We start from the raw sequence: 25,976 nt of genomic DNA, 5'->3' as shown, positions 1-25,976 counted from the left end.
AAGATTACTGAATTACTTTTAACATTCTCTCCTTAATTCAGAATCTTGTGATTGACTTTACTCCAATCAAGTCTCTCATTTCTTCATACTTCACCATTGCCATTGACTTTGTAAGAATATCTGCTTTTTGCTTTGTCCCACACACATGACTGACAACTATTTCCCCATCCTCTACACATTCTCTTATAAAGTGATACCTTATATTGATGTGTTTGCTATGCCCATGGAAAACTGGATTTTTCATTAAGTCAATAGCTGACCTATTATCTACAAACAGGTCAATTGGAGGTACCTTTTGTCCAGTGATTTCAGTAAGGAGTTTGCGAAGCCATATGCCTTGACAAGCTGCCTGAGTTGCAGCCATAAACTCTGCTTCATAGGATGACAAGGCCACACTCCGTTGCTTTTGTGATGCCCATGTCACTAAGTTCCCATTCATGTAGAATGCTATTCCTCCTGTACTCTTCCCATCTTCCATGTCCTTTCCAAAATCACTATTAGAGTACCTAGTGAGGGTGACCTACTTTTCACCTTTGGTATACTTCAATCCATAGTTCAAGGTACCTTTGATGTATATGAGAATTGCTTTCACAGCTTGGAGGTGTTTGACAGTTGGCTTTTCCATGAATCGACTAACTACACCGACTGAAAAGGAAAGATCAGGGCGTGTGTGTGTGAGGTACCTGAGTGCACCAACTATGCTTCTATACTCTGTAGGATCCACCGGTTCTCCTTCTTCATCTTTAAACAATTTTAGCTTGTGTTCCATGGGGGTTCTGGTTGCATTACACTCCATCATGCGTGTCTTGTTCAAGATGTTCTTTGCATATGCCTCTTGCTTCAAAGTGATTCCCGTCTCATCTTGGTTGACTTCAATTCCCAGATAATAATTCAGCAAACCCAGATCACTCATCTCAAATTTGGCTTTCATCACCAATTTGAAATCACTTACATCTTTTGGACAGTTGCCTGTGACCAGCAGATCATCCACATACACCCCCACTATTAAGATGTTGCCTTCTTTCTTCCGTGTGTAAACAGAGTATTCTTGAGAGCACCTTGTAAAACCCAAGCTTTTCAGGTACTTGTCTAGACAGGCATTCCAAGCTCTAGGGGCTTGTTTTAGTCCATACAAAGCTTTTGAGAGCCTGTATACCTTGCCTTCTTCTCCCTTTTTCTCGAAACCTTCAGGTTGCATCACGTACACTTCTTCATTAAACCTTCCATTCAGAAAGGCCGATTTTACATCCAAATGATGCACCCACCATCCACTTGATCCTGCGAGGGCCAAGATTACACGCACTGTTTCAATGCTGGCTACTGGAGCAAAAACCTCCTCATAGTCGATGCCCTGTTTCTGTACATATCCTTTTGCTACAATTCTTGCTTTATACTTTGAAACTCTCCCATCTCGATCTCTCTTCACCTTGTAGACCCATTTTAGGCCAATTGCTTTTCTCCCTTTTGGAAGAGGAACCAGGGTCCAGGTTTTGTTCTTCTCAATCGATGCCAGTTCTTCCTTCATTGCCTTCACCCATTCGTTTCTTGCCTTCGCTTCTTGATACGTGTTTGGTTCTTCCTCATTGCGGATCATCAACAGTTCTTCAGGGGGTAATTGAATTTCTTCTGTAGCCTCGTATAGGTCTGTGAGTAAACGATATCGTTTTGGAGCCCCACCGCCTGTTGAGCTTGAGGCGGTGTTCGGAGACGAAGTTGGAGTCGCAATCGCTGGGGTTATTGGCGAATTGGGTGAATCGGGCATACCCGACTGGTTTGTGGACTCGCTTCGTGGGCTGCCGGGTAATGGGCTCACTTGAGGTTAGTTAATGGATTGGTCAGCTTCGATCCAATCGTCATTGTTAGTTGACCCGCTTGACCCGACACCATAATGAGGAGTATATGGGTCCGGATCGCTGTTATCTTCTTGAACGTCGTCTTCTTGCAATTCAGGCTCACCCAAATCATTAAGATCGAATCCTTCCACTGTGAAGGTCATACCTGGAATTGCTTTAATCTTGGCTTTCTCCCCCCCAATTCCAGGTTTGATCTTCTTCGAACACCACATCCCTACTTACATATATTGATCCCGTATCGGGATCCAACAACCTGTGAGCTTTCGATCCTTTTTCTGTTCCCAAATATACTACCCTCTTGCTTCTGTCATCTAATTTCTTTAAGTGATTATTGGCTATCTTCATATGCGCGATACACCCAAAAACCCTTAGATGACTGACATTTGGCTTTCTTCCCGTCGACATCTCGTACGGCGTGATTTCTTTGAGGGCCTTAGAGCTTATTCGATTCAAGATGTAAACGGCATGGCTTACTGCTTCTCCCCACAATACATCAGGTACTTTCATTGTTTTTAAGCAGCTTCTAACCATCTCTAATACTGTTCGATTCCTCCTCTCTACAACCCCGTTCTGTTGTGGGGAGTAGGGTGAGGTATAATGGCGGTTTACTCCAGTCTCTTCACAGTACTTGATAAATTGATTTGAGAGAAATTCTCCCCCTCGATCTGTTCTGAACATCTTTAATTTTTCTCCAGTCTCCACTTCAACTTTTGTCTAAAATTCTTGAAAGTCTGAAACGCCTCATCTTTTGATCTTAGCAGGTACACCCACATCACTCTGCTGTAATCATCCACCAGAAGCAAGAAGTACCTGTTTCCAGCTGGTGTTGGTGGTGAGACTGGTCCACAGAGATCACCATGTACAAGTTCCAATCTTCTCTTTGCCCTGAAGTTTGTACATGAAGGGAATGGATGCCTGGTTTGCTTCCCCATGAGACATCCCTCACAAGGCTTAGATGGAATCACCATCTTGGGAATTCCCTCAATCAAACCTTTATCAGCCATAAGTTTTAATGAGGTAAAATTTACATGTCCTAACCTTGTGTGCCAGAGCCATGTTGGGTCTTTCATTTCAGCAACTAAACATCTTGAATTAACTTCTTCAAGTTGAATTTTATAGAGACGATTCTGGGATTTTTGTACCTTCATCAGCAACCTTCCTGTGCTGTCATGAATCCAAAGGAATGGTTCTCTTATCTTGATCTCATCTCCACCTTCAGATAGCTGGCCTAGGCTTATAATATTGCTGCATAAATCAGGTATATAATACACCTCTTCCAATCTTCTTTGTTCACCATTCTTGCATTTGAAAACTATTGACCCTTTGCCCTCAATTCTGACTCTGGATTCATCTCCAAATTTAACATAACCTTGTATTTCTTTGTTCAGGTTATGGAACTTTCTTTCATCACCGATCATGTGATTGCTTGCCCCTGTATCAAGGTACCATAACCTTGATTGGTTTGACTCTCCACCTTTTGTTTTTAATTTCGGATTCACATTCTCCTCATTTAAAAACACTTCACCCATTTCTTGTCTGTTTTCCAGGGACATCAACAGTAGTGCAGGTTCGTTGTCCTCTTGTATGAGGTTGTTCTCATGGACCCTCTCCTTTCTTGGGTTTGTGCATTCAGCTGCATAATGCCCAAACTCCTGGCAGTTGTAGCATTGGATGCCGCTCTTGTCTTTACTACTAGATGCCTCATTGCTGCCTTCTCGTGGGCCACCTCTTCCACTACCACCACGACCTCTGTCCCTGCCTCTGCCTCGTCCACGTGAGCCGCCAAACCCTCCTCTTTGCGATTTGGACTTGGAGTCACCATCACCCTTCTTCTTGTTCCTCTCTGACCACTCTTGGTGTGTCAAGAGAAGCTTTCGATCATCACTTTCAGTATGGCCCTTCATTCTTTCTTCATGTGCTTTTAATCTTCCAATTACTTCTTCTACTGTCATTTCATCTAGGTTTCCAAATTGTTCCAGGGTCGAGGCCAATTGCAGGAATTTGGTCGACACTGCCCTAAGCAGCTTCTTCACTACATAGGCTTCTTCTACGGTATCACCCAGAGTGCGCATGGAACTGACGATATTACTAACCTTCACGGCGAAATCATCTACTCCTTCAGACTCCTTCATGGTAAGTGATTCGAACTCTGCCTTTAAAGTTTGAATCCTCGCCGTTTTTACTCTGTCTGCCCCCACAAATCTTGTTTTTAATGCCTCCCATGCTTCCTTGGCCGATTTCTTGTCAGCCAATGACATTAAAAGATCTTCAGGTATCCCTTGGTAAATCGCTGCTAATGCCATTTTGTCTTTCTTTGCATCAACATCTGTGTTTGGAGTTCTGGGCTCTACTGCATCCCACACACCATGAGCCTGCATGAAGACCCGCATCTTGATTGCCCATGCTCCATAGTTGGTTCTTGATAACATTGGATAGTGGAGAGTAATTTGACCTTCTTTGTCGCCATTCCCATTGTTTCCTGCCATCTCTTCACGAGATTGATACTTGGGCATGCACCAGAATCTTTGCTCTGATACCAAGTGTTGGACTTTAGCAGCAACAATAGGGACTTTTACACCAAAATGGAAACAGAGACAGGAAAGCAACCTATACAGGGGACAAAATATAGAAGGGCAAAAATGGAATATCTATGCAGCTTTAGTAATCTGGACAAGGAACAGAGTTTTCCAAAGCTTTAGAGGCTTTTCTTATTTAACTTGATAACAGAGAAAAAAAGGTGACACCAGTCACGTACATAGCTAGACTATTTAAACAAAAAAACTTGCATGAAAATAGGAACTAACTGATACTAGCTAAAGACCAGGTATACAGATACCATGTGGCTTTGATTTATTCTTCCTAACATAAAAAGACGTGCATATTCAATAAAGATTACTGGATTACTTTTAACACCACCAAGGAGGAAAACAAAGGAGTCGAAACAGAGGCCAAAAGTCCATCACAGTACAAAATCCAAAACCGAAACAACAAAACGTAAACGTCACCATTAGGTATACTTTGGTCTAAATATGCATTTAAGCATGGCTACTATCAGCTATACTTCAGTCAATCATACATTGATTTCGGTTACTTCTAAATGTTTTGAAAATTTATATGCAAAAAGTAGCATTTTATAGACGTAATTATCTCCTTGGTTAACCTTTTAACTTTTTTTTTGAAAATTTAATGCAGGTAATGGCATTATACTTTCATTTTAGGAATGTTTCGATGTTTAAATGCAGGAAATAGTTGCATGGACGTGAGTTATTAAAGTGTTATGATTTATTATTAAAAACTACATGTATGTTGTTTCACTGTTGTTTTTCTGATTTTTTGTGTTGCAATTGATTTAAATCCGGCTTCTTTATTTGCTGATTTTAGGGTTGTTTATTCCCTAAGGAAACAATTATACACGCTTCAAATAAATAGAGTGGTGGCATCCAACAAAAGGAATCAAGTAAAGAGACAAAATTACAAATTAATGAAAAGCTATATAATGGTGGTATGAGTTGGGGACGAAGCTGCAAATGGGGATAAAACATAAGGAAATGGATTTAACTAAATCTTCTAGCTATAACTAACAAATATGTGAAAGTACGTTGCATTTACCCTATTTTATATAATACTTTTAATTGTTAACATATTAAAAACACTAATATACATTATTGAATTACCTTTTGTTTAATTATATGTTCAAACAATAGGTTGCATTTATTCATACTGTCAATTTAATCACATTATTTTTTTGGTGTTAAATGTTAAAAGGATTAACAAATAACAAACACGAAATGGTTTATGAATTTCTAACTTTGTTGAAAGTTCAACATCCATGTTGTTTTACACAACTAATTACTCATTTTCCATGTCAATTTAATTACATCGATCAAATAATATTTTTAAATTTAAGTATTGATGAAATTGACATGTTTAGACAACTTCCTTTGACTAAACATTTTTTAATACATTATTTATTTGTAGCTTTTTAACTTTTTAAAGAATAAAGACCAAAAAATTATGACTTCAATGGCTTCAAAATCGGTGTTCATGATCAGTCCATTGTCATTAAGAACCGAAGATCGGTAGATTTCAAGTGTTTTATTAACAGCTGAAGATCTGCAAATTGCAAGTACCGAAGATCAAATGTTTTATTAAGACTGGATTACTCATATATGTATTTTATAATAAAATCAAAAGATAATATGTGTATGCATTGCTTGATATATCATACTTAAGTCGTTTACAATAGAAATTTATACCGGTGCATAAAAAACCCCATGTTGGACAAGAAAGGATTCGAATTGAAAAAAATTATTTTGGTTATGGCTTTCATAAATGTAAAATTTCACAAATCCTTTATGTTTACAACGTTTTCATGGGTTTACTCCAAATGACTCTTCTTTCACAATAAAACAAAATGTTTTCCTGGACTTTTTTTAGCTATAGCAATTAGAAAACAATTTCCCGTTTAGAAAACAATTTCCCGTTTAATCCAATAGGAAAACAATTTCCAATTCGATTATGTTTTGCGATTACAATCAATAAAGCTCAGGGACAAACAATTCCAAATGTAAGTATTTATTTTCCAAAATCGGTTTTCTCGCATGAGCAACTTTATATGACATTGTCCAGAGAGATATCACGTGACAAAAAGTATTAATGAACTCTGACGAACAATTCAACGGCAGTGAAGTCTATGCATCAAATGTGGTGTATTAAGAAGTGTTGCACGATTAATAATGCACAATTAGTCATGTGTTTGTGTACATTTTTAAAAAATCTCAACTTTTCGTTTTTAATTTTTATTGATTTCGTTTTTGCTACGATGACTCTTATTGATAATTGTTTAAACGTTGTAAACCTTTTGTGCAAAAGAGTTATTCTCCTCTAGAAACTAATTTCTAAAAAATCTATTTGCATCCGTCGCTTGGCGCGGGTAAACGGCTAGTATGTATATATATATATATATATATATATATATATATATATATATATATATATATATATATATATATATATATATATATATATATATATATATATAACAATTAATAAATAAATAAACAAATACAAACCATACAGGTACCCAAATAGTTAATACTCAATAGGGGGAAGGGTGATGAATTGAAGGGGTTTCAGATGGCCGGCCCAAATTTATGTATAGGATAAATTGCATGTAAAACAAAAGTATTTGAGTTATGACAAACCCGTTACAGAAACATATAGAGCAGCCGCTGTTCTATATAATGTTTGATGTCCTACTAAAGTAAATCGCATGTTACCTACCAACTTGGCTACAACAATATATAAAGATCTAAAGTATAAGTTAGTAGTAATATAGAAATCAAACCTAAAATATAACTTAATGATAAAATAGATACTGGTTACTAGTAATTTAATTTACAACTTAGGTAATCATATCGTATAGATTTCATAGTTATTATATAGGACATTAAACATTGATTTTGAAAATACATTCTTAAAAATAAAATTTTATTTTAAGTATATTATATAATATCTATCAATTTCGACTTTTACACCTAAGGCCGTCTGGTATGGGTATCACGAAGTCATTCGTGGTCCAGGTGGCCACGGTGGTTTTCCGTGCACACTATCCCGTTCCTCTCGTGGTGTTGATCTGGAACCACGAGCGTGGTCTCTCGTGTTGGCCACCACAATTCACCATGGACTCTTTCTTCTCTCTTCCTCTCCTCTTCTCTCTTGCAGCTTACACCCACAACAACCACATTTCTTCGTTGTGAGTATACCGGATTGAGAATGGAATGAGGGTGGAAGAAGAAGATGATGAGGTGTATACACACCACGAGCCTTCTCGTGATGTGTATACAAGATGGCCTTAGTAAGATCATTAGTTGTCAGGCTCGGTCCACTAATTTTTTAAGGCATTGTGCGAAAAATGATAATTGGCCAATAAATATAGTTTTCTATATAAGAAAAAGCCAATGACAAATCTGATAATTATTATAAAATTAGGCGAAACAAATTTTTTTACTAATCTGTCAGTAATCTATGACTAGCCCGTTGTTAATACTAATATGTGCAAAACAAGTATGGGGCCATCCCTAAACGACAAGGGCATGTGCGGTCACATACCCCACAAATGCTCATGATTGACCATTTTTATTGTTTGATATAATGACGGAAATCATAAAGAATGGGGCCATGGTGGATTTACATAAAAGGAAGTCATTCATGAACTCAAACTACATTCCCAAATATAGAAAGTTTCAATTTTGTTGGAGCCATGAGTTCCTCACAAGGTCTCAACACTCTTACACAGATCAAAACAATTCCGGAAGATGGTTCAAGATTTAAAGAACAAGAAGATCAACCTTTGAGCCCTATGGCTAGGTTGTTCCATGAACCTGGCTCCAATGTGTACATCATATCCATTATGGGGTGCAAAACTAAGATCAACGTTGATGTATTAAAAGAAAATCTTGTTCAATCTCTCCTTCGACATCCTCGATTCTCAAGCCTACAGGTAAACAATGGTCTGTTAATTTCTCTCATATAGGACGTGCGGTTGATTTGTAAGCGGGTTGTAATATAATTTGACGTTGATTTGAGTTTAGTACACCATTATGTTACTTTGTACTTGAGACATTACAAATGGCAACAGAATAAGATAAGTGCTCACGTTCTGAAAGGAACCATATTAACAATAAATTTCATATATTAAGTTGATATGACACTTTTTAAAGTGGTCTTTTGTTTTTAGACTTTAGGTGCAAACCTAATATTAATGTACGTGGTGGTATTAAAACCCGGGACTCTAGGAGTTATATTACCAACACATTAATTTCAGAAGATTTATATGTTCCTGAGACGTGTCTACTATTTACGTTGCTAATTAAGTTTTATGACACTATAAATGATGTTAACTAATTCACATATTTTTATAGTATTTGCTATGCACTAATCATATATAGTTGAAATAAAATGGGTCATTGCAATGAAATAAAAACAATCTTGTTTAGCTATTTGTGTATGAATGAAATATAAGATTCGTCATAAAATGCGATTCACTCCCATGACGATTTTTGTTGAAAGGGAAAGACTATTTTTAGTCTATTAAATTATATATATATATATATATATATATATATATATATATATATATATATATATATATATATATATATATATATATATATATATATATAGAACAAATTACTGAAATCGTCCCTGTGGTTTGGCAAAAACTACTGGTTTGGTCCCTAAGTTTTTTTTACACTCGGACCGTCCCTAAGTTATGATTTTATTGCGTTTATCATCCCTTTTAGAAATGAAAAGACTATATTACCCTTTGTATTTTCTTTTTTCAGTTTTTTTATTATTTTTTTATTATTTATTGGTTTAATAAAATCAATTAAGTGATTTATTGGGACCCAACTCCCACTTGCGGCACAACCACCACCGGTCATTGTTCACCGGCAATCACCACCAGTCACCACCACCATCCATTTATTCCAGCACCACCACCGCCAACGTAAACAGTTTCATCAGGTCATATCCAAAGATTAAATGCCAAGAATCAAAACTAGATCAAGATTAAATCCCAAAATCAAAACCAAATCAGAAAATCAAAACCCAAAGCCTACCCTGAAATCGTTGATGAAAGAAAAATCATATGCAATCCCAAAAATGAAAGACGAACCAAATCAGACAGAACCTAAAACCTACCCTCAAAATCGTTGATGAAAGAAAAATCATATGAAACAACCTCCTGCGTCGGTGGAAGGAAACAGCCGCCTGCAGTGGTGGAAGGAAACAATTCGATTTTCTCATTCTCTGATACCTTACTCCACCTATGGCGGTGATGATTCCTATTTCAGAAAATCACCCGGTCAGTAACACGATGGTGGTGGCTCTAACTTCAGTAAGACGGGGATGGTGATAGGAGATTTGAGATACAGGTTCAGTGAAGATCTTCGATTTGAGTTCCAGATCTTATATTGCAGATCTCCATTTTCGATTTAAAATCTCCTTCAGCAGTTCAATGGAGGAACGAGAGGGAAAAAATCACAGTGAGGGTGAGTGTTAGGGTACTGATGAGGGTTTACTGGTTTAGGGGGAAGAGATGATGGAGGTGGGTGTGGGGTGGCGAGTGATGGCGTATGGTGTTCGTCGGAGTTCTGGTTCCGCCAGATATGGTGGTGGTGTGTGGTGTTCTATCATCAGGCTTGATAATGGACAGGAAGAAAAAAAATAGGAGCGGGATCTATTGTTTGCTGGTGTTCTAGTCTCCTCGGAGTTTTGGTCTTGCTGGAGGCAAGAGATTTCCGATGGAGATGGTAGTGGCGTATGGTTGTTCACCGGAGAAGTGAGAACCTGGAATTGATTTCCATGGAGGTTAAGTGTTGGTGATGGGGATGTTAAGTGTAAAGATATAATTAGATGAGACCCATTTAATTAATTAATAATATAAATAACTCTAACAAAATAAATAAATGAAAAAGAAAATAGAAAAGGGTATTATAGTCTTTTTATGTGTAACAAGGATGAAAGACGTAATAAAACCAAAACCTAGGGACGGTCCGAGTGCAAAAAAAAACTTAGGGACCAAACTAGTAATTTTTACCAAACCATAGGGACGATTTCAGTAATTTGTTCATATATATATATATATATATATATATATATATATATATATATATATATATATATATATATACTAGCTGTTACCCGCGCAATGCGACGGGCGGCAGGCGAGGGGCAGTGAATAATTTCGTTTTCACATTTAGTTTTGTATCGGTGAATAATTTCATACTACAATTAGTTTCTCTTTCAGAAAATGATATATTACAAAAAAATACACAATTTATCAAAATTATCATTTACCATTTAAATATATCTTTAATAGTTGTAAATACTTGTATGGTATTTTGGAAAATAGTTTCCTTTAATGTTTAGGGTTTTATGTCTTATGTTTATGGTATGACCAACATTAGTGATATAGTTCTTAGTAGTGGGTGAGACGTTCACTATGGAGATGACGATTAATAGTTTTTCATTGATGAATATTTTTATTTCAGAAACATGTCATCTTAACCAGATTTCACAATACATCAATAAATAGTAGTTTTGAGAGAGTTGACAGTTAAAATGAGATTGAGATTTAGGATTTTGCCTTTATTGGATTTACGATTTTCGTCTAAGTTAGTATTCCAAACCGGAAAACATCATATTTGGATCAAAACATTTCTAGTATATACTAAATTTTTGTTTCTATGAATGTCGTAATACATTTTAATAAAACAATTTAAAATATTAATGCTTAATTGATGTAAGGCTGAAAGTTTTTTCGTTTTCTCATTAGTAGCTACTAACAATAAATTATTGGTTATTTGAAGTTGCTTTCTATTTTATTAATACATTGATTAATTGAAAAAATATGATTATTTAAAAAGATATTACTTAGCTTTTTGAATAGTAGACGTTTCCTATATATAATGACTATTTTATTTTCATGTTTGTATAAAATTGGATTTTGTATTTTTTATAATTTAAGCTTGATTTATAGGAAAAAAAATTATTTTAATTCATAACTTTATCTTAGTTTTTTTTGTCCATGACCAATATTATCAATGTATTTTGAAATTCAAAGCGTAGAAATGCTCTTGTAATTAATTGCATGAAATTATATGAAAGTAAAACACACATTTTAGTATATTGAGATCCTTGTAGAACATACAAATATCCCACAACTTTTTATCCATTTTGAAGTCATACAAGATCAGCCATAATAGAAGAAAATAAAAATTGAACAAAGTAATCAAACACCAACATTTTTCATACATCGACATATGATGATATAATATTCTATTTAACCGTCCCAACAAAAACAAATATAATATTTTGCCGAAACTTGGCATACATATAATCCTTCCATAGAAATGATTCAGTTAGAACTTTAAAATTGATGATATTATAAAATGAAATACAACACCATAATTTTCTCCATTTATACATTACTTTTAATCTTACTTTCATATTGTGTGAACCCTTTTAATCTTACTCCTAAGCTCATTTCTTTAACGTCGGGTTAGTTTTTTGTCATCTCTGGTTTTAAAAACCAACTGTCTTTAAGAAAATGAAAAAATCCTTAAAAACTAATAATTGATACTAACAAATAAAAACAAAAAAAAGTTACAAAATAGTGCATCAACAATGTTATTTAATTACAACCTCAATTACATATACATATGACATGCTAAAAGTCTCAACTTTGAAATCACAACTAACATATTTATAAAACACAAATATAGGCATAAGCTCGACATATGGCTTGGAACAAAACAAAACAAAAACACATGCACAACCCATACTTTAGTTTATGCATGCTTGTCTGGGAGACACAACCAAGAAACTTTGTGAAACTTTTCGTATCAACCAACAATTTTGAATTTTTCAGGTTCAATTTTTCGTGTATTAGCTAATCCACCAATGCTTAGCCCAATTAATTCATCTGGAAATATGTTTATCCACACAAATCGCACACTCCTACTACTCCTTCTTTCTTTCTTGCTCTTGATCCACATATGGTGTTTGATGGAGAGGACGACGGTGATGATGGGTGGTTCTCAACAGTTTTGGTAGTGTAGATGTTCACGGTTTTAACAGGTGGAGGTGGTGTTCAACGATGCTTGGTTCCATCAATGGCTCCGTCGATGGTACTGATGGCTCCGTCGATGTTTACGGTTGTAACAGGTCGTGTTCCAAGATAGTGATGGCTCCATCAATGGCATCGACTTCGTGGAGGTGTTTGGCAGGTGCGAGTTCCCGATTGGGTATGTGAAAACGTGGACGTGGTGGTTAATGGCGAACCGGTGATGCCGATTTTCAGTGGGTTGAAGTGGTGTAGTAAGTGGTGGTTAATGGAAGATAATGATAACAGATGGTGGAGGATGGTTCTCTTTATGGTGCTCGAAGGTGGCAATGGTGATGGCTTGTGGTTCAGTTGAAAATCGGTGAAGACAAAGATGGGGAGTTTCGGTGGTTGATGGATGTAGGTGACGGTGGATGTTTTTGGTGGTGATTGGTACTGTCGGAAATGGGTGGCTATATAGGTGATGATGTAGGTGAAGAAGGGGGTGGTATTGGTTGTGAGTGTTGGTTGTTTTCGATGAAGCTTATGACGGTGGTGAGTTTTAATGGTGGTGTAGGCAGAAGACGATGGTTGTTTATGGTGATGATTTCCGGCTGTGAAGGTGGCAATGGAAGCTAGAGATGAACTGTACATTTAACATTAGTGTCGTTGAAGGTGGCTGGGGATATGACCGTTTAAGGTGGCTGGGATTGGGTGGTGCAATGGTGTTTTGGAATGTGAAGGTCGATGATTTTTGAGGCGACTTGTGCATGAACCAGAACCCCAAAGTGGTGGTGTTTTAGAGAGATACAAAGAATGAAAATCACATATTGGGATGCAAGTAATTTATAGAGGAGGGGCCGGCAGTATAAAGAGATGATAAAATAATTTTTTAAAATTTGAACTCGTTGACCTTCCCCTCAAATGTCGGTTGTAAATTAGAAGCATTAGGGAAGATAAGGAAATTTTTAAAAATTCAAAATTTCTTTTTAGAGCCAATCCCGTTTTCTTCGTTTCATTTGTTCATTGACCAAATTAGATTTTAAATAAAATATATCCCAAACATGGAAAGATGAGTAAACCTAAAGATAAGATTTGACTATAGTTTATTATGCATCAATAATTGTAACTAATGCATTATAATTTGTAGAATTTATATTATAATATTATTATATTAATAAATTGTTGTATTTTAAGCTTAAACACTTGATGTTTTAAATCCATTTTTAAAAATAATAAGGTTTGTATAATAATATAGTTATATATATATATATATATATATATATATATATATATATATATATATATATATATATATATATATATATATATATATATATATATATATATCATTTATAATTTTTCATTTTATCAATTGATTAAAAATAGTCATTCATCTAAAGAAAATGACTATTTTTAGTCAATTAAATGATAAAATTTATAACTATTGTATTATTTCAAAAGACTATATTTTTATATATAATATAAAAATATTTTTATATTTTTATATATTTTATTGGGTGATATAACTTAAGTGTGGATTAATAATTTAATTTTATTAGCTGACATCTTTGTTGTGTTTAATAACTTGATGATTAATCTAATCTAATCCGACGTGATATCTAGATAATTCGTTATATATTTTATAAATCAACCAAACAATGGTTTATTACATTACTTTGCACATTTAATTCGTTTGTGATAGTTAATTTTTTTCATTTCTAAATTATTGCATGCTTGTCGATTTTTTTAGGTTTTCAACAAAGAAACCCGGAGCATCAGATGGGTTCCGACAAATGTGAACATCGATGACCATGTTATCGTTCCAAAACTTGAACCAAACATTGCATTTCCAGACAGTTTTGTTGAGGACTATATCTCAAACCTCAGTAAATCTCCCATTGAGGACTCAAAACCTTTATGGGATCTCCATATTCTTGACATTAAGACGACCAACAATGAAGGAACAGGTGTTTTCCGCTTCCACCATTCCTTAGGGGACGGTATTTCTTTAATGACACTTCTTCTTGCTTGTACAAGAAAATCATCGGATCCGAATGCCTTGCCTACGCTTCCTTTCAACAAAGACTACAGCTACATAAAATTTAAAGGATTTTGTTCGGTTCTAGAAATGTTGTGGAACTCCTGTGTTGCGCTTGTGATGTTTGTGTTCACCGTGTTGTTTCTTAAAGACACGGAAACCCCATTAAAAGGCAATCTAGGAGTTGAGAATAGACCAAGGCGTTTTGTGCACAGGAGCGTCAACTTAGTTGACATCAAGGCGGTGAAGAATGTCATGGGCGTGGTATGTTAATATGTTTATAATTTGGGATTAAATCAAACGTATCACGTATTACATGTCATCTTTCTTTTTTAGCACAGACAATCATAAGTAAATAAATAAGTGATAACATGTGACGACATTTGGTAAGGAAAGTATGTTATCACGTGTATGGTTTTACCACAAAACCTTGTTAAAGAAAATAACTTTTTGTAAAGATCTTCAAGATCATTTGTTTGAAAACGAATTGTGATAATCTACATCTATGTGATCGATGACATTAATGTTGCAGACAGTCAATGATGTCGTGCTTGGAGTCACTCAGGCAGGATTATCACGTTATTTGAATCGTAGATACAGTAAGTTCTGTTGCATTTCTATCTCAATACATTTCAAATTCCTGATATCAAATTTTGATAAAATATCCATTCGCAATGCAATTCCATCTTCATTTCACCTAACTAATATCTGGTACCATTAAGTTAATTTTTCATTTTCATTCACCTATTAATTCCAATTTCCCTATTTTCCACGCTCACAATGAAAGTTGGTTAATGTGTAGCGTTTCACAATTGAGATCAAGGTTCAAAATTCTGTTACGTCTAAAATATTATTAATTTTCACCCCACGTAGGCTCTACTACGGGTGACGTGGGTATATCAAATGGTATTGTTTGTTTACATTTTTTCATGACAACCATCTTTTTAAGTTTTTGAAACAAAAGGTCACGAATTGATGATAAGCTACTTGATTATGTTTCTATTTTCAAAAGAGGCAAAATCATGAATTTACAACAAACTATTTGATTTGTACCATCAACGGAAATTTGAATTATATGTTTATGTCAAAACTCAGTAAACTATCTATTTATTTTAGGGATAACATTATTTTTTACCAACCAGTTTCAATGTAATTAAAGAATATTTTATACGTTTTCATTTCTTGAGAAATAACCACTTCTAAAAGGCTAATGTTACGACTTATGAGTACCCCCATTCTTTTTCAATTCCACTCCTGATGTGATTTTTTTTGTATTTTGTTTTTTTTTTCTTTATTTTGTTTTTTTGTTGTTTTTAATTTTTTAATTTTTTAATTTTTATTTTAATATTATTATTATTATTATTATTATTATTATAAATTTCAATAACCGTATAAAATTCGGACAACATTTTAAAATTCAGATAAAATTTAAAATACGGACGACATTATAAATTTGGTCGACATAATCAAATTCGAACGACTATATAAAACGGAACAAAAGCAATGTTTGTCTTCATTTATCACGGATATATTAATTGGTTCGGTATTAAATTTGTGTGGTGCGTTATGCGAATTGAAAGCAAACTTTACTTTTGTTCCATTTTATATAGTCGTTGGAATTTTATAATATCGTCCGAATTTATAATGTTGTCTGGATTTTAAAATGTTGTCCGAATTTTATATGGTTTTCAAAATTTATAATAATAATAATAATAATAATAATATATAAGAAAAATGATGTTAAATCAAAAGTAAAAGATTGATTAGATTGATGTTAAGGAGGTAAAATTGGTTAAAGAAGATACTTATTGCCCAACCTTAAAAAAAATGATTTAAATAAACCATCCCACTAATTTGATGGTAAACCTCGATCTACACACGTATCTTTAAAAAATACTTAGGATCAACCGGATAAAAATTGTTGGAAATTGATCACCATAACGTGCATATTTGTTATCCAACTTCTCATTTTTACAAATATTCACAAGTTGCAGTTTTTATTATTATCAAATTCGGTCCATATTATTGTTTTTTTTTACAATTTCGTTTAAACATATTTTGAAAAAGTAGTTTTCTTATTGATTTTATAATTTGTTTTCTAAATATATTTTACATATTCATTTTCATGTATATATTTTAAGATTTCTTTCGTTTTACAAATTAGATTATTTAGAAACTATGTTTTTTTTTTACATATTTGTGTTTATATTTGTTTTTACGATATGAATTTCTAAAATAATAATAATAATAATAAGTAAAATTTTCTTTTTATAACTTTTTTTACAACTTAAAGAAAATCTTATAAAAAACATTGTAGACAAATCTTCGTAAATGGTCCCTATGATTCTTAGAAATATCGAGTTTAGTCCCTAATTTTGGTCTATATAATTTTAATTTCTATAAGACCGGAGGGTGAGGGTGAGAAACTCCCCTCACTTCCCCTCACTTTTTGTGAGCCACAACACCATTTTCCTCATTTTCATTTCCTTCACCTAAACCCAAGGAATGGTGGGAAACTTCCCTCACTATTTTTTTTTAAATATATTTCCTACAAATATTATACTCATTTTGTAGGGAATTAAAAACCATGAATTTTGATATATTTTTTTTATAATTTTTAGTAGGTATATAATTTAATAAGTATTAAAAAAATATAAATAAATAAAAAAAGTTGGCCAATAGGAATAAGAGAGAGAGTGCGTCAATGGGCTCCCTTACCACATTTCCCTCGGTCAAGGAGCGGTGTTCAGGTGAGAGGGAAAGCTTCCCGCACCCTTTCCCTCACCCACACCGTCCGACCTAATAGTTGATGTTTTCTATTTATAAAAAATTGTCTTATATAAGCATCTCTCAAATCTTATCTATATTCTCTTGTGTAAAATAACCCAAAATCACTCAATCATAAACAATCAACAATCACCCACCATAAACAGATAACCATTGTCAACAAAATTTTGACCAACGCTCGCTATCACAAAACCGTCGGCGATTATACTCATCGGATTTGCTCCATTGCCACTGGAAACCTCCCTATCCCTTCATCTTCTCCAGTTTTGGCCTACCTCAACCTCCTTCATTGACCGTTATGCATCATCACTAGATCTTCGTCGGATTTGCATTTTAGCACCATAAAACATTATCGTCGGATATGTACTCTACAACAATGGTGAATAAAAGAACAAGACCCATCTTTTATCTCTGACGAACAAATTTGTGAATGTGTTAAAGCTGGATGGAAATTAAAGATGAAGGGTACTTTTACCTCCAATGATTTTCACAGGGGTTAGGGCGACGTTAGGTAGTGGATGGTGATGGTGAAACATCTTCTCGTTCCTGAATGTTGAATAAACTGATCATGTTTTAGCCAGGGTTCTTCTTGAGCTTTGAACCTTGCAGCTTCAAGCTCTATTGTTGTGATCGGAATAGACTATGTTCATAAAGATTTCAAAGGCGCGACTATGTTACTAGAGAAGACGAAGGGGTGGTGGTGATTCGTCGGAGAAGAAGGAACAAGCAACTGGAATTGTTGGGTCGCCACTGACAATGGCTTTGTTACATCTATAAAAAGCTTCAGTGATGGGTTTTGTAAGCTAGTAGTTACCGGTAGTTCATAGAAATGGATGTTAGATGAGGTAGACATCGGTGGTGAGTAACATCGTGGGAGATGGTATTGACAAAAAAAATAGGTCGAACTAAGGAAGCGAACGCAGTTATAAGAGAGATGGGGAAGGGTGGGGTGGGGGTTGGGTAGGGGTGGTATTTATTTTTTGGTTTTTTAATTGTTGTATAAAAAAGAAAATAGAAAAACAAAATAAAATAAGTAAATAAGTCATTGTTTTTTGGGCCAGTAAGACCAGTCATTATAGAAATTAAAACCACAATGACCAACCATGATTCTAATTAAAACCACATGGATTTGAGATCGAAAAAATTAGGACTAAACTTGATATTTCTGGAAACCACATGGACCATTTATAAAGATTTATCAATATTGTATTAAAAAGTTTTAAGAAATTTACTTTTTTTTTAACATTTTAAGAGTTGTAAACTATCTTAATGATTTAATATTAATATATTTTTTAATTTGGTATACTTTTAGACTATCTGCGTTGCTTTAAATGGAAACAAACAATAAACTTTAGATATATATGAAATAGAAAAAGATTAAATGTCGTTTTAAAAACCTTAATTTTCCATTTGTTGTATTTAAAAAATATATATATATCGAGTAAACTAACCATTATAATTGAGTTTTTTTAAGAAAACAATCATTTTTTCGGTTTTTGAAAAATGATCACGTACTCCCGAATGTCCATTCCAGATATGATCTTCAAATTTAAGTGTTTTTTTTATTTTATTTTTGCCAAGTTCTTTTCCAAATAAATCTCTCTCCTTACATTCGAAATGTCAATTTCAAAGTGTTTAATGTCATAGTTTTTCAATCTAATGTCCGATTTTATGCTCTAATATTGTATATAGTTCACATTTACTTTATTTGTTAAAAAAAATAGATTTGAGTAAAAAAAATCTAATTCCAGAACAGTTCATCGGATTTCAGATTTGTTCTTGAAATTTCAAAGTTTTTTAGACAACCAGTGTTCACTCATGGGTAGTTGTATGTTGCATTGTCCAGAGTTAAAAGAATAGATGCATTAAAAATATTAATTTTGGACAATGATGGTAAACTTAGCAATATCTAGTTATTTATTCATCATTTCTTTAAAATATGTCAATAAATTTTCTTTTATTAGTATATATTGAAATATTTATTTATTCATTATTTCGCCCGTATTTATTCCGAAATTTACTTTTAAAAATACATGGTGTTTAAACATTTTATTTAATATTTTTAATCAATCCTTATAATATAAATAAAGTTGTAAGAAAAAGCTAGAGCAAATTTGTAAAAAAAAATAAATAATTAAGACCAAGTTTATAACAAATCTTCAATTTTGGCTACATTTGTAAAAGAATTATGTATTCTGTCAATTTAATATGCCAAGTCACAATTACTAATAAAAACACTTTCAAAAAATGGATAAACTTTCATGATATAAAAATAGGAAAATCTCTGATAAGTTACTAATATTTTAGGTTAATTTACGGTTTATTCAAAACATTTATTCTTTTTAACAAAAAATTCCCGATTATGTAATTTTATATGATAATTTCTTATTTTCTGTTGAAAAAAAAAATAAAGATTGTTTCGTTAATTTGGACAAAATATAAAATAATCGAAACTTTTCTGTTCAAAAAATAAAATTTGGGATTAAACCGTAAACTAGCACAGACTTTATTGGAGATTTCCCTATTAAAATATGTAAATTGACATTTTGAATATATTAAAATAATTGGTTTGAAACTAATAATGTTGACCCTTTATTTTATTCTATTATAGTTTTTACATTTTATTAATATGTATATTTACTTTGTTAGTATTATTTATTTTATAACTTCGACCGATATCAGTGAAATAGTATGTTGTTATCTCATGACCTTCATTCCAATCTCAAAATGACTAATTTTCTTTATTGTTTGTATTTAATCGAAATAATTGTTTCAGGTGAAATCAGTAATGCTAAGGGGACTTATCATTGTAACAAAAACAACTTCATTCCAAAAAACATCCGCCTTCGCGCCACATTCTTTTTCAACCTAAGAGCAACCACTAGGGTCGATGTGAGTTTAGTAATTTCTTTCATGTGTGTTCATCCTTTCTCTAAATTGTTAGATTCAAGCATATGCCTTTGATATCATTATAATCAACATTTTTTCTGTTTACCTTGTGTGCACCTAGACACTCGTGGAAACAATGAAAACTGGGAAGTTAGGAAGATGGGGTAACCAGATCGGTTATGTGCTTCTCCCGTTTAAAATTGGACTCAAAACTAACCCTTTAGATTACGTAAAAGAAGCCAAAGCAGTCATCGATCGAAAGAAAGCTTCTTTTGAGCCGTTATACACTTATTTTATTGTTTATTTTGTCCTCAAGTTGTTCGGCATTAAGGTACATATATTACTTTACAATGCAAAAATAAAAAATCATCGAGTTTCGTTTTATGACTGTATATTTGTATTGATACAGTTACAGAACGAAACTCTACTAATGACTATTTTAGGTATGGTGTTGAATTTGGGATTGATGCAGGCTGTGGGGAAGCTAAACCACAAGGTTTTTTCTAACACGACCTTGTGGTTCTCAAATGTACCGGGTCCGGAACAAGAAGTCACATTTTATGGACATGATTTGACTTACCTTGCTCCTAGTTGTTATGGACAACCCAATGTAAGTATACATTTAATGTTAGTGTATTTATATCGGTGCAACACGGTTTTATAAGTGTTTATATATGTTGGAGTTCATCTTTCTCTATAACAGTTCTTTTGGACAATTAATATTGTACGCTATATATATATATATATATATATATATATATATATATATAGTATAGTATAGTTATATAACTGTATGTTTATGAAGACATATATACATACATCAAATGCATGTGGCTATATGTGGATGAGTATGTTAGTAGACCTGGCCTTGAAATAAGGCATAATTGTTGCAAATTTCCTATTATTTAATTGAGGAGAAATAGCATGTAAATGAATGTTTTTTCAGTAGATCTTTATTTAAGAGAAAATAAAATCACTATTTAAAGGTTTATATGATGAGATTTAATTACATAAAACAAAATTTCACTTTTGGAAACTAAGCTACTTCTTTGGTAAGCAGAGTTATATATATATATATATATATATATATATATATATATATATATATATATATATATATATATATATATATATATATCATGAAAAACTTACACAATGAATTTTGAAATGACATTATGTTCTTTATGAAAGCTAAATAGAAGAATTGTGTGTATCTAAATTAGTACCATCAATTTGTTTGTAATAATAATAGTTTGAAATTTTGCCCAAGCAGCATACACAAAAAATAAAAACTTAGAATTTATTTTAGGATATGATATACACATATGAATAATGATGTTTAAATGACAACGGGTAGATTGATAATTTTAGTTTGTTATATATAGGTTGGAAAAAGTTGCAATGCATACTTTCTCCATGCTAATGCAAATACAAACAACATAGTTTCCAATTATATATTTTTCATTTATAATAACCCATTATAAATAATTATTACTTTCTGATAGACTGTTAGATGTTTTTCTGTAAACTAGTATTTAAGACAGCAAATAGTAGAATATTTATATTAAATTTGACATTGATCTATCTATCTACCATCGTCAAGTGAAACCTTTAGAAATTTTAAATGGAGATATAATAATAATGTTTTTGCAGGCATTGATGATTCACATAGTGAGTTATGTGGATAAATTGACGTTTGTGATATCAGCAGACGAAGAAACCATACCAGACCCTCAAAGGCTATGTGATGATCTAGAGGAATCTCTTCATCTTATCAAGAATTCCGTTTTGGCAACAGAGAGTGCTAAGAACAAGTAGAGAATGATGATGTACGTGTTATCACATTTCATCAAAACCAAAAAAAGTAATTTAAGTATTTTGTTTGTTAATTTAGTGTGATTTTTAGAAAAGTACCTGTTGGAAATAATTCAGAAGTTTAGGAGTATGGGTAAAATAAAGAAACTTTAGTTTGAGTTTAATCAGGAGTCTATGTCTATTACTTGCTCATCAATTATTACTTGTTTACCAAGTTTATGAGTATTTTATTTTTCAATAAATAGATGTCGTGTTTCCAATTTATATTAAGAGTTTAAGCATTAACATTAAATTTCCTTTAGGCCTTCTTTTCCTTCTTTGTTCGGTTTTTTTCCTTTTTGTTGCAAGCAATGAGTTTATCAAGTTTAAACCTAACTTTGGTTTTAGATTGAATTTGGTGTAATGATAGCAAACAAAGAAGGATCAATTACCCTCCAATATCCAATGTTGTCAAAGACTGGCTACACAACATGGTCCATAAAGATGAAGATCTACATGAAATCCTAAGAAGTGTGGGAGGCCATCGAACCAAAGAACCCCCAAAATCCCATAGGTGTGAAGAAAGACAAGATGGCAATGGATGCCATCAACCAAGACATTCCTGAAGAGGTCTTGTTGAGGATAGCGGAGAAGCAATCGGAAAAAGAAGCTTCAGACACACTCAAAACTATGTACTTGGGTGCAAATCGAGTCAACACAACCAAAGTTCAAACTCTCAAAGTCGATTTTGAGATGTTGAGCATGAGCAAATCAAAGGATGTGGATATTTTTCTACAAAAATTGGAGGTATTATGAAGAATATTTGAGCTCTTGGTGAAAAATTGGAATAAGCATATGTAGTAAAAAAGATGTCACGTGTCGTACCCTTAAAGTGTGTTCAACTTGCATCTATACTTGAACAATTTGGTGATCTTGATACTATCACCTTTGAAGAGGTTGTAGAAAGATTGAAAGCTCATGAAATTAAAATCAAGGTTCATCAAGAACCTAAGGTGAGAAAGTTGTTTCTTACCCTCCAAGAATGGACAAAAAGGAAAAAAAAAACAAAAAGAAGAGCATACTCGTTCCACGCAGGAAAACAATTGCAACAAGATGCAAAACCAACATAGTTAGGGGAAGAGGTCATGGTGAAAATCATGAAAATCGTGGAGGTCAAGGCAACAACCATTAGTCTCATGAAGGCACTCGAGGTACAAATGATAATCATGGCAATAGTCACATCAAGTGTTATAGTTGCCAAGAGTTTGGGCACTCTGATGCAGAATGTGAGAACCAACGACGAGAAAGAAAACAAGAAGCTAACTAAGCCCAATGTCACATTGATAATAAAAACAACTTTACTAATGGTAGTAATATGTGATAGTGAGCCCAAAAAAAGTGACTTGAATGAAGAAAAGGTCAACCCATGATTAATAACTATAAATGAAAAAGAGCAAAATCAATCCAATATGTGGTATCTTGAGAATGGCGCGAGTAATCACATGATCAGTGACAAGACTACGTTTCGAGATCTCAACCAAACAATTCAAGGTTATAAATGGTTTGAAGGTCAGAATTGAAGGCAAAGGATCAATGTAGTTTCTTGTAAGAATGGTGAAAATCGACTACGTCATAACGTGTACTGCATACTAAAGTTATGTAGTAAAATTATTATCTTAGGCCAACTCACACAAAACATTATGTAACACCTGTTCCAGGTATTATTTAATTTATCTAATTTTTAGGGTTTTGTGCATGGACTCGGCGAGTTGGGGAGCTCCAACTCGTCGATTAGAGACTATTATGAGGACGCGGGATTTGGGTTCTACTCGACGAGTCGGTAGTCCCCGACTCGACGAGTAGGAACTGTAAAGAGAAACTTTAATTTTTAGGGTTTGCACCCTATATAATCTCCTTAAGAACCTTGAGGTTGACCTTCCATCAGCCTCCAAACCCTAAGAATGTCTGTGCTAAACCCTAATCCCCATTCTCTTTCATTTTGTGAGCTAGAGTGACTTGTGGAGCTTAAGAAGAAGGAGATAGTGAGAAGAAGGAGAGGATCCAGCAAACCAAGCCCTCACTCTTGAGCTTGACCATATTGTGGACTGTTGTAAGTCTTCAAAATTCGATTTTTATCTTAGAATATGGCTAGATCTTTAATTTACTCTTCATTTCCTATCATTCTTGTTGATTGCATGCATGGGGTTCATAAAGTTTGCAAGTTTATGGATCTCCAGGGCAAAATAGTCCCAAGGTGGGCTAGATCAAGCTTTTGGTCAAGCAAGGATGCCATGCAAGGATTTTTAGAGTATATTTCCCGTTTTTGGCCGTTTTGACTAAAAGACATGGATTGGACATGCATGTCCATAAAGCCTCCATCTTTGGAACATTTTGAGGACTAGTAACTCTTCTGGAAAGGAGGGATTCCAGATCCCTAGAGTCTTGGACCACATGGCAAAGTTTTTGAGTTTTCCAACCTTTGATAAGGGCCTTAGAGCATTCAGAGTGGTTTGTAGAGGGTAATGTTGGAAACTTTATCCTTCTAGACACCTTAGGGTTTCAGATCTAAGCCCTGGAGTCCCTGCATTCGGCGTATCATCATAATAAGCAAACAGGGAGGGGGATTCGACGAGTTGCCCTAGCAACTCAACGAGTTGGATCGGGTTCCCCCGTCTACTGGATATCAAGTGAACTCATCGAGTTGATGAAACAACTCAGCGAGTTGGCTAGGGTTTGTTCAGGTTTTCTGCACTCTGTAGGAACTCGACGAGTTGCTAGATGCACTCGACGAGTTGGGGTCGACATGGACTGTTGACCTTGACTTTGACCAGGGTTGACTAGAGTTGACTTTGAAGGTATTTATGGTATTTAGGGATTTTGACAAGTTAACCTCATGATGCTTATAGGAAGTTGAGTTGGAGCTGTGCGTTGGGACTTATTGGATCTTATCTTGTCAGCACATCATTCGCGAGAGGTGAGTCTCCTCACCATACCAATGGGTCTAAGGCACCAAGGCCGACCCATTTTATGATAAGTGATTGCTAGTTGTATATGTAGTATGCTTCTATGGAAGACCACGGGAGAGCCCATGACACTTGGAGGTAAGACCATGTGGAGAGCCCATGGCTTTCCTACTAAAGACCATGGGAGATCCCATGGCAACCGGATGTAAGACCATGTGGAGAGCCCATGGATTTCCTATTAAAGACTATGAGAGAGCCCATGGCACTTAGGTGTAAGACCATGTGGGGAGCCCATGGTATCCTGGAGTAAGACCCTGGGGACGAGCCTATGGCATCCCTATTTGTTGTATGCATGGCTTATGTGATATATGTAGCTTTTATAGCTAATATGAGATATGATATGTGGATTGTGTGTGGGGTATGCTCTGGGGAACTCACTAAGCATTAGCTTACAGTTTTTGGATTTGTTTCAGGTACATCTGAGCCCAAGGGCAAGGGCAAGGCTTGATGGCGCGGCATGCACTCTCTCTCAGTCTTTATCATGGGACACTTTGATGTTTTAAAATAAAAATTGTTGTTGTTATGAAATTGAAAACAATTGTATTTGGGATTACATGATTGGTGGAACGTGTTTTGGTTAATTAAAAATGAAAAATTTCTTTTGAAAATTGGGTCGTTACAAGTTGGTATTGGAGCCTTGGTTTGAGGGATTCAGGCACACTCTCAGGTGTCATGACTCAAACTGAGGAAATGGTAAAATTGTTTTCAAAAATAAAATAAAAGTTCAATCTTTTAAAGAATGGAAAAGATGAGAGTGCAACGCACGTGATCGGCCGAGCCAAGTAAGTAGTTCCCCAATATGTTAGCCATGTTATACCAATATTTGAGCTATGATAATCGTATGGATCTTGCTATGTGTATGCTTTTAAAATTGTATACGGTTAGGAGCTTATGGCCTTAGAATGATTGATTTGGCCTTATTTCCTGTTCCTCGTTTGGTTGTGGTCCTAGGGTAGAATCTCTTATTCAAAAGTCTATTT

The 25,976-nt window shown here is 34.1% G+C and overlaps 1 protein-coding gene and 2 long non-coding RNA genes across 3 annotated transcripts; 2 read left to right on the top strand and 1 right to left on the bottom strand.

Moving 5' to 3' along the window:
* The first annotated feature begins 8,066 nt into the window (after positions 1–8,066).
* On the top strand, positions 8,067–22,236 carry LOC145115486 (wax ester synthase/diacylglycerol acyltransferase 11-like). The gene is made up of 7 exons (XM_079051779.1): positions 8,067–8,355; positions 14,216–14,767; positions 15,036–15,102; positions 20,067–20,182; positions 20,301–20,510; positions 20,652–20,789; positions 21,833–22,236. Exons 1-7 carry the CDS (start codon positions 8,116–8,118, stop codon positions 21,995–21,997), a joined length of 1,488 nt encoding a protein of 495 aa, XP_078907905.1. The 5' UTR covers positions 8,067–8,115; the 3' UTR covers positions 21,998–22,236.
* On the bottom strand, positions 17,297–18,194 carry LOC145115487 (uncharacterized). The gene is made up of 2 exons (XR_013711582.1): positions 17,766–18,194; positions 17,297–17,658 (listed from the first exon to the last, which is right to left on the bottom strand). It is a non-coding gene; the product is annotated as an uncharacterized LOC145115487 (long non-coding RNA).
* Positions 22,237–22,387: 151 nt separating the features above from the next.
* On the top strand, positions 22,388–25,621 carry LOC145116980 (uncharacterized). Its single transcript, XR_013712417.1, has 4 exons — positions 22,388–23,691; positions 23,984–24,083; positions 24,880–24,947; positions 25,410–25,621. It is a non-coding gene; the product is annotated as an uncharacterized LOC145116980 (long non-coding RNA).
* Positions 25,622–25,976: the final 355 nt, after the last annotated feature.

The sequence above is a fragment of the Lactuca virosa genome, chromosome 5 (assembly GCF_052849685.1).
Source record: "Lactuca virosa cultivar CGN04683 chromosome 5, Lactuca_virosa_CGN04683_v6, whole genome shotgun sequence".
Lineage (NCBI taxonomy): Eukaryota > Viridiplantae > Streptophyta > Magnoliopsida > Asterales > Asteraceae > Lactuca > Lactuca virosa.
Note: the sequence above shows the minus strand (reverse complement) of the source record. Positions and strands in the feature narration are given on the sequence as shown.

Coding starts and splice junctions, on each gene's coding strand:
- LOC145115486 (XM_079051779.1), top strand. CDS start 8,116: ATGAGTTCCTCACAAGGTCTCAACACTCTTACACAGATCAAAACAATT. Junction 8,356..14,215: donor CTCGATTCTCAAGCCTACAG/GTAAACAATGGT, acceptor CGATTTTTTTAG/GTTTTCAACAAAGAAACCCG. Junction 20,183..20,300: donor GAGCAACCACTAGGGTCGAT/GTGAGTTTAGTA, acceptor GTGTGCACCTAG/ACACTCGTGGAAACAATGAA.